General features: G+C 42.2%; 1 protein-coding gene across 1 annotated transcript; it reads left to right on the top strand.

Annotated features, from left to right (window-relative positions):
• Nucleotides 1–1,073: 1,073 nt before the first annotated feature.
• Nucleotides 1,074–6,933, top strand: scrt2 (scratch family zinc finger 2). The gene is made up of 2 exons (XM_040008224.1): nt 1,074–1,572; nt 4,923–6,933. The coding sequence occupies exons 1-2, from the start codon at nt 1,413–1,415 to the stop codon at nt 5,720–5,722; spliced, it is 960 nt and encodes a 319-aa protein (XP_039864158.1). The 5' UTR covers nt 1,074–1,412; the 3' UTR covers nt 5,723–6,933.
• Nucleotides 6,934–10,294: the final 3,361 nt, after the last annotated feature.

Consider the following 10,294-nt stretch of genomic DNA (forward strand, 5'->3'; position numbering starts at 1 on the left):
TGGACACACACAGATCTGATGTTACTTACAACAGAAAGAGGAACAATTTTCTTTTAATAGTCTTGACTCATATTTGTACAATAATATGTTATTTAGTCAAACTAGTGATGTGATGCGAGTGCTTCCTGTTGACAGTGAATCAAACAGGTGCATCATTTGTGTTTTCTGCTTTGTGAGGCAACTGCAAGATTTTGTTTTGTCTTTTTTTTCCCCGTGTGATGAAATCTCTAATGAAAAATGATGCAGCATAACAATCACGGTGTGAGCTAATGAATTCACACAAACACAAACCAACCCAGAGATATGCAGCCAATTTAGTGAGCACGAATCTAATTCTGGATTTCACCCTAATCAAAAAAGATGTAATTAATTAATCAGATAATTCACTGCCACGCATGGCAGGACACACATCTGTGCACTGGTAATGGGGAGGGAGAGAGCGAGAGAGAGAGGGGGAAGCTGAGCTGTGCGGCGCTTGTACTTCCCTGTAGCCAAGCTCGTCAGCAGTGCTGGAATCCAGTGCAGCTTTAAAAAAGGTCCAGCTCTCCCAGACGCTCTGATAGCCTCTCCTCTGTACTGTATGTGTGCTCTCAGCATGTGAGTACAGTGCGGCGTGTCGAAGGGATGGAAAGATCTGAAGCTGTTTGTGGTAAAGGAGGTGACATGAGGGAGGCCGTGCCTGTACAAGACAAACATAAACTGTGCCACTTCATCTGAAAACAATGGGGGACAGGACACTGAGTGTGTTCTCATCCACATCTCCATTGTCTACCCTCCTCTTTTACTCCTCCTCTGAGCATGGAGCATAAGAGGGGTGAAAGGGGGAGGGGAGGAGAGGAGGAGGGGGAGCAGCAGTGGGGGCAGTGGGGGTCTGGCTGTGTTCTTTCTCCTCTGTCTGTGTGCGAATGCACAGACGGTTCAGTAGTAATTTGATGTGTGTCCCCGGGGACATTTGATGGATTAAAGCTAAGCAGCTCCATTTCGCAGCACCACCTGATCTTCCACTGCCTGTGCCCCATATAAAGGCTGGCGTGATTGCTGATCTCAGCTAGTCTGACAGTCTCTCTCTCTCCCTCCTCTCTCTGTCTGTCTCCATCTCTTCTCTTCCTCACTGGTCCCTTAAGCCTGCTGCATCACAGGAGCTATCCAGTGCTGAACAGGATCGCTTTTATTTTTTATTTTTTTATTTTTCCGGGGGAAGCTGGGGGAGCCAGAGAGTATCACACAGCATTGCCGGCAGCCTTGTTGTCCACTGGTTTCCATTTTCTTTCTTATCTTATGTTTTTGGCTCTTGTCTTCACATTAACCACAAGGATTATCGTCAAGCCAGCTCTGCTTGTGTGCTTCCTCAGAAGGGTCTTTTCAGTTCTCTCATGCGTTTTTCTCAGCTCTGTGTTTTTATCCATTGAAACATGCCCCGCTCATTTTTGGTAAAGAAGATCAAGCTTGATGATTTCTCTTCGTCCAATGTGGCCACTTCCAATCATCATCACCACCTGGACGACTCGTTCACTTTTGCACGCTCCATCACAGACTCGGTGACCAGCCTCGGGGTTCGTCTCAGCGAGAATGGTGAGTTAACATGCCTCCAGTCCGAGCTGCTCCAGTTAAAGATGTGCTAGCGCTCCTGCCTGTAAACAGCTCCGGTGCTGATTTCAGCATGCCTGATATTTCCACACTTAGCACAGATGGTATCTTCTTTTGCTTTGTTGTTGAGTGAGAATTTCCTTTGAGTCAGCCAACAGCATGCTTGTAGCATGTAAATTAATTTAGATGTTATATTAAGCCAGCTGATTTTTGCACTGGTATCCTAAATAATCCTCTCCAGAGGCACCCCACCCCCACCAGTGTGCTCCCAGACTTTTGTTTTTTGACTCTAGTGAAGGACAGACACAATTCAGGTCAAAGCCACGGATTAGTTTATGTAAATAGGGAGCAAAACGTGTGTCTAATCAGGAGAAGCTCCTGTTACGTATTTGTATGACTGCACCAACCTGTGGTGGCTGAACGCACATGGGCTGACTATATCTGGTCATCATGTGGACTAAAAAAATTCATGAATATGAGCGATGAGCATCAGATGATACATTTGTCCTTAGCTGTTATTGTCCTTGAGTTCCGATCACGGTCCGATCCTCCCTTGCCCCCCTCTTCCCATCCAAATGGAGCATGCACAGTCTCCCCACCCCCATCGCTCCACTACATCTTTCTCTTCCTTCCGGGCATTTGAAAACTAGCAGGGGTTAGAGTTTCAGCCGTGCAGGCCTATCGCCGCCACAAGAGACATTAACACAGTGTACAGTAGAGCCAGGAGGGAGGTGGGGAGTTGGGTTAAAGGGATAGTGAGGGGAAGGAGAAAAGGGAGACAAAAATGCTTGGGGCAGCAATGAGGCCGATCACGTGACAGATGTACAGTAAACACGAAGAAAGGCACATAGCTGCACTGTGGACACCACACTCACTGCTCGCACTAAGCTCCCGTCAGAGCTGTGAGGCGACCTTCACTTTCACGGTCCGCTTTAAGCCTGCCGCTTCCATTTTGTGGCCACGTTTGGTGGGCCATATGTGAGTCTTTGTTGTGGTTTCTCGGGATGTTTGCATGGCGAGAGAGGCTTCACGGTCCACGGCTAAATGCTGTGTTCATACCCACCTGTTATTCAACCTTGTCAGCAACAAGGTGAAATTCAAAAGACAGGGGATTAAAAAAAAAAAAAATGTTATTCGGGGCAAAAGAGACTGAACAGGTTTACAAAACTCTAAATAACTTCCAGGTGAAGACTAAAAAAAATTATGTCTGTTAAAACGTTTTTATATATTTAATCATATAATGCAGCTTACACTAATTCTGTTTTTTAGTTTTCCTTCTGCAAGATTTAAAATAATTAGAAATCCATTTGTATAATTTTTGTCACTCTCTATTGTTCTTGAATCTATTGTTCAACACCGTGAATAATGCATTATATTAAAAAGAAAGAAAACACAATAAGGCAAAACATTAATGTTGACAAAAGGTATTTAATTCTAACAAAAGAATTGTTCTTTTCATGCCGAGTTAAAAAAAAAAAGGTAAAAAAAAAAGAATCCTCAGCGTGGCTGAAATCCCTAACATCAGCACTTCTGCCGTGCCAGGAGAGTTTCTTCCCCCCATTGTGGAGACATTTGACTTGAGTGTCTGTCGAACAACAAAGAGGGGTGGCTGAGAGGGTCCATTAATTACATGCTTGCTTTGCATTACAGAAATGAGTCTATGGGCTGTAAAGGCTGATACAGCTCGAGTCCTAAAGCTTCGTGTCTGACCTTGGGTAATTGAAACATAGTAAACAATTCTGCTTATACTGATGCAGCAAAGTATGCTTTGCTGATAAAAAAAAAAAACTAAGCAGAAAAAGCCCATGCTGTGATTTGTAGCATGCAGTTATATTCATAACATTTAATAGTGTGGCTGCAAAACAGGTGGATTTAATTTCTGAAGCAGAAGCAGCACTTGCCTATTTAACTGTAATTATAAGAATATGTTTTTAAAGGATAAATAAACATGTGTTTTTTCTAATAATCTGGTTTTGAAAACAAGTGTTCCTCTCTTTCTGACAAACACCATCTGTGCATTTAAAAAAGTGAAGCCATGCAGTGCAGCACAATAATGTGTGCGCAGGCCTGGTGTTTTCCCTGTCCCCGGGTGTCATGGTCATGTCTTTGACAAAGTGGGTGTGTGAACTCAAACCCTTGGGAATGGAGACGCTGCAGTAAGAGAGCACTTCAACTGATTTCTTAATGGCTTGTTTCTTGGAGGTACTTCAGTGTGCTCACTGCTGCAGACAGGTGACCTTCTTCACAAAAAACGTGCATGATGCCATTTTGCACAATATCAAGCACGCTCTCAATAGACTGCTATTGTGTGTTGCAGGTACTTGATCTGTTCCTCGCATTATTTCTGTCTTCTCCAGCACTCAGCTGTTCTAACAGCTGCACTATTTTTACAGATGATAGCCTATTGATCACTTCAAAACTTTGAATTTCATTAAAAAAAGAAGTCAATACCTAATTTCCACTGCTTGCTGCACACGGTGCAGGAATGGCTTTTTTTCTGCAGTTATGCACTATTTGTCAGGGGAAGGAAATTTCACCACATTTTATGTTTGCTCGCTTATGTTTAACCTATAGAATATCAACCCTGAAGGTAGTATATGCTCCAGAGATTCATAACGTAAGGCTAGATCGAGTTACGTTTTGATGCATTTAGCTGCCAGCCAGCCTTCTAGCTCCTGTAGCACTGAGCTGCTTCGGAGAGAAAGGAAAGACTTGAATGATGCCAATAAAATATATCACTCTGAAACCATGCTCTGCGCAGTTTAAATCACTTAGGGGCCTTGCTCTACTGCATCATGTTTAAACCTGCTTGAAGAAGTAGCACAAAAGACCTGCATTAGATATGCATGTATCACATTAGTCTGTTTCACAACAAGCAAAGAAACACATTTAATTTGTTAAACCTGTATAAAAAGCTTTCAAATAAAATAGTAAAAAAAGGGGAGATTTTTATTCTAGGATTTAGTCTTAAAACATAATTCTCTTTGATGTCAGCAGTCACAGTGAAAGACGGGCCAGTCAGTGAGCCTACTACATTTAAGAAGGGTTTTAATATGCATCTTCCTACACAGGAGACTTCTTTGATGAGCTATTATCTAGCGCTCATCTTTATTGTAAAATTGCAACCTCTCTAAACGCAGCTGAGCTTGCACGTTTCCCTGCATCACTGAGCTATTGTCTGTACAACCTGTGGGTTGTGGAAAAAATGAAATTAGCTCTGCCACTCAGTCTTTCACCATCATGCAACACTACAATCATGTAATCATTAGCATGTCACTGTGTCCTTACTCATCACAACCCTTGGCCAACTGTGTTTGTGTGTTTCTCTTGTCCAGGATACATCCAGGATTACATCACGCCATCTGTATACCAGGGGGAGAAGAAGATGGAGCACAAGCTTGCTTCACCAGTGTCAGACCCCCTGTACACCCAGGTGAGCAGCGGAGGGGAGTACTGTGACCCTGACCTGAAGCACCCCGACAGCCCCCAGTCTGGCATGACCGCCAGCGGCTTCTACACTGGTGAATCGGAGGCCCTGGCCGAGGGTTACACCATGGATGCCTTCTTCATCTCTGACGGGCGCTCGAGGCGAAAGGGAGATGGGGAGAGTCGTGGTGGAGGCTCCAGAAGCAGCAGTGCCAACGGTGGGGCTCAGGAGAGGGGAGCCGGCACGCCTCGCCACACCTGCAATGAGTGCGGCAAGACGTACGCCACCTCCTCCAACCTCAGCAGACACAAGCAGACGCATCGCAGCCTGGACAGCAAGATGGCCCGCAAGTGTCCCACCTGTAGTAAAGTGTACGTATCCATGCCAGCGCTGGCCATGCACATCCTCACCCACGACCTCAAGCACAAGTGCGAGGTGTGCAACAAAGCCTTCAGCAGGCCGTGGCTGCTTCAAGGTCACATGCGCTCACACACGGGGGAGAAGCCCTTTGCCTGCGCCCACTGTGGCAAAGCCTTTGCTGACCGTTCAAACCTCCGCGCCCACATGCAAACACACTCTGCCTTCAAACACTACAGATGCAAGCGCTGCAATAAGACCTTCGCTCTCAAGTCCTACTTGAACAAGCACTATGAGTCAGCTTGCTTCAAGGGCTCTGCAGACGAAGATGACTCTGGATCAGACAACTAACCACAAGGAAGAAGTAAAACACTGAACCCCTGTTGTAGGTTCACAACCAATAACCCTGTTCACTCTGCCCTCCATGCCTTTTTTCTTCCCTTTTTTTAGAAAGCAATATTTTCACTGAGATTACGTGAAGAAACTCTAATGATTATGGCAAAGACAATTTCAGAAGATGCTGGATTTTTTCCCCTGCACAGTAGCTAATCGTCCACAGAAACATACAATCAAACAACCTTCCCCCAAATAGAGACTGTAGATGATAGATGTACACAATTCAGCAACATGCTTGCCACGGATGTGGGAACATGGAAACACACAAAGACATGCGTGCACACACAGACACACACAGACACACACACACACACACGATAATATATGAGGCCTGGCATGTGAATTTTTATCAATGACTAATATGATATTGATATCAATAGTAATAATATTTAGAATCCTGATATTTTATAGGAAATAGTAATGAAAAAAGAAAAAAAAACATAAAAAAGGACTAACAGTGTTCTTTTGTTTTTTAGAGACAAAATGACCTCTTGTATTTTTATGCTGCTTTTTATTTGCTAAGAATTGAATTCTTTTGCAACTGCCAACATGAACTTTTTATGAAAATGTGAACTATGACAGTATTTGCAAAAAAGGGAGATCATTTTAAAAGGTAAAAAACACAAACCCCTTTTCCACACCAGTGTTTCAATTCAATGGATGTTATTTTTCTATTTGATTTTTCTAAATTTATTTTTTTGTGCTGATTATCCCTTCTTAATCAAATGCTTCTTTGTAACTGTGGGTACTCACAAAAAAAAAAAAGCTGAGTTAAATAAGCTATTTAAGATCATAGGTCATCCAATTCAATTCTGCAAGAGCAGTGGTTTTAAAACGTTGGCCTGTTGAACAGGTTATCACGCACTCCGCCTGATCAAATTCATAGTCTCACCCTGATGCACAGACACTGAGAGCCAGACCAAATGATCTCGTCGTTATAATAAGTGCCATGTGCGGTTGACTCGTCTATAGCAATGAAAACTCGTTGTTCTTCCTCCACCGTGGTGGCTTCCATAAACTCCAGTCTTTACGAGCAATCTTCACCCAGTGTTCGAGGTGCTCCCCCCCCCCTCCGCCAGTGTTACCTCAGAGTGAAGGTATGGACTCACCCACCCTCAGTTACAAAGTGACAGTCAAATTTTTCTGTTTGTCTGTTTTATATGTCGCTAAAAGCTCCGCCCACGGTTTAGATGCATACCATCTATTTATCATGTAAATACTTTATTTATTTACCTATTTATCTATTTATTTATTTATTTACCTGATTTTGTGTATTTATTGAAGACTTGCTTATTTATCATGTATTTATTTATGGTTTATAATTTTTAAAAAAGGAACATCCATTGACCTTGTAAGATGCTGCTGATTTTCAAAGAAAATGTTTATATGCATGAAAACTGTAGAGAGTCCATGGGACTTAGTTTTTTAAAGAGGAACAATGTACAGTAGCAGCGCTAGAAGACTTCAAATGAATGACTGCAGAAGTATTTTTGTTTTTGTGGCAATAACTTACCTGACATAGCAATTGACATGTATAACAATCATAACTCCACCTAGGGCAATAAAATGAAACAACTTTATCTCACGGTTTCTCCAAAGTCCACCTCCCCCTCCTCTTCCTCCTCATTACTGAAGATTTTCCGGGACTTTCTGTCTTTAAATCTCAGGCGACAAGGAATTTTTATAAACGGCCGACATAGACATGGATGTAGATGTAAAAACAAGTCAAATGATGTAGGTGTAATTAAGTTACACCAAGTCTGCAAAGGTGAAAAAGCAATAATAATTGTGAGAAAGTATCCAAATCTGTTCGTATTCACCTGAAAGTATTACTGTTGTTCAGACCAAGCAGGTGCAAAAATATCTTCTGGCAGCTTGAGTAACTGAATTGCTAGAAGGTTTACAATAAATCTCATTTAACACACTGACATAATAAAGCAATTAAATATAGTTAAATAAAGTCGCAACCGATCCCAAACGTGTCACGTGCCGTTGAAGGAAATCTCTGAGGCAGAATAAAGCTGGCTGCACGTACATCTTAACCAGCACTAATGAAAATGATCTTGACATGAACTGCCTTGGTGGAGAAAGTTTTCAAGACTGTTGCAATAAAACGACGCGCTGTAATGCACTTCTAACTCCCACATCATTTGTCCCGCATCCCTCCCCACCCCAACAGCCGTCCTCATCCTGTCCCAACTGCTTCTAAACAGACGCAGCGAGGATGAGATGTGCTGAAGTGGGATTGGCGGAGGGTGGCGGAGTGTGGGAGGATAACAGGTGTTTGCAGACAGACTGCAGATAGGGAGCGTAATTGAGTCGGTGAGCGACCTCCAAGGGGAAGGTCAAGCACCAGCAGGCAAATGCACTGTCAGCTATTTGCATATTCCAAATGGATGGCACGATCACAGTAATGCTGAGCTTGCCCTTAATAAAACAAAAACACAATGCTGAGGATAAAAGAGCGTAAGGATGAGCTTCTGCTCTGTTTGTCCGTCCTCTCCTCCCCGTTTCACCATCATCCTGTCAATGCTCGCCTAACCGCTACAGCTGAATCACTGCATGAGAGCATCCAAACCACCTGTCTCCTGATTAACTTGCCGAACACACGTCGCTGTATTAGTGAACTAATGCAGAGATCACTGCTTCCAACTTACTCTATGTTTTACATTTCACCATGGCATATAAGGCATCTCCAAAACCTTTACTAAGGCAGAAGGCACCAAGATCATTAAAAAAAGATTGATTGGACATATATTATACCTGTAGGCTTCTATCTAAAACTGCGAGTATTACAGCTAGTCCTCAGAGAAAATACTAATTGCAGAGAGGGAGGCACAATTTGATTCCAAACTACTGATTTAGACGTAGGGAAACATTGTTCCTCTTTGATAATTTTGTAAATATATTTGTAAATATATCACAGCAATAATATGACAATGCATGTAGACATTTAATTGCTCTTTTTCTATTCATGCTGTCTTTTTTTATTTAAAGAAAAAAAAAAAGACAAATACAGGTACCAATTGCAGTCTGGGTGGCCACGTGAATCAGGGAGTGTCTTGATTAAAAAGCTATCTGTTGTAAGTTACAAACAAAAAAAACCTTCAAACTCTGTGTATTCTCAAAGATTTGATCATGTTCTGTTTTTCTTTTTAGTTGTATTTTTTTTTTCTTTTTAATTTATTTTCTTCTATTTATGTGCCCGGCTTGGCTGCGCAATGAAAAAGTGCCAAAAAGTATGATTTCCATGACAAAAGCCTTCAACATATGGTTGGCTGCTTGAAACCTTCCATATGGTCCTCAAAGAAAAAAAAAACTGATTAAGATTTTCCACTTTCATCCTCTCTTTCTCTCTATTTATCTTCCTTCTCTCTCTCTCTCTGTCTGTCTTTCTCTGTTCCAGCTGAGTATGAAGAAACTTAAGCCATGATTGCTGAGGGGTGTTTTGATTTTATCTTGTTCTGCTACAATTAATAATGATGACAACAATAGCAATGATAACGTTAATAAAAACAATAGCACAAGGAACCTGCAAGTCCACTCTTCCCTTTAAAACAGTCAAATATGATTTTATTAAATGATAACGGGGTGTTTTTGTGTTTTTATTATCAACACATGCACACACACATGTATCCTGCAGATGTTTGCCCACACACTTAGAAAATGGCCAGCCTGGTATCTGTTTGGAGTATCCCTTAGTCAACATTAGCAGAGTGAGTAATTGTAATTATGACTATAATGTGCCATCAGCTGTAGCCTCCTCTGTCAATGTTTGAGGGATTTTATGAGCTTTACTGTCAATTTACTAACTTTTAATTTCACCGCTCGGAGGCACAGAAATGCCAATATCCTTTGTTTTTCACAACAGCTCGGAACGGGAGTGGTCAGAGGACCTGACAGCACCAATGTAGCTTTGAATAAGAGTTCCTGAGATGTCGGCGTTATCAAAAGCAGAGGCATCTGTTCCACCACTATTAAGCCCTTCCTGGTCATTAAATTTTAATGGAACATTGATTTTATGCTGGAACTACTCTTTCTGAGTGACTCAAAAGCCAGAGAAAAATATGGAACAAAATAAAAATGAATCATGACAGCGGACAGGGATTATTATTCTGGGGCTTTTCTTGATTGGTTTCCAGGGAATATACAACACTTGAATTCAATCGCTTGTGTCCTTCAGTGTCCTCCAGCAGCACAGCAGCAGTATAATGAGACAGCAGGCAGAGCAGAGCAGGGGCTCAGAAACAAGACGCTTAGCTGCACACTCCTTCCTTCAACATGGGGAAGCGGTGATTATCCTGGCTCCTGCCTCCATGGTAGTTATCCTAAAGTTAAACACGTAACAAAATAAAGCGGCATATCGGTTTTCACGTGTGGAGTCAAATGACAAGTTTATAGCCAAGTGCTGATTAAGCTCGCAGCACTGCAGACCGCACATCAACATTCACATGCGGCGCTCACTCAAACTTTACCCCGGCAGATGTTGTCCCTTATCAGATTTTATGATGAAAGTAAATAACTGAT

The sequence above is a fragment of the Simochromis diagramma genome, unplaced genomic scaffold (genome assembly GCF_900408965.1).
Source record: "Simochromis diagramma unplaced genomic scaffold, fSimDia1.1 OVJJ01000545.1, whole genome shotgun sequence".
Taxonomy (NCBI): domain Eukaryota; kingdom Metazoa; phylum Chordata; class Actinopteri; order Cichliformes; family Cichlidae; genus Simochromis; species Simochromis diagramma.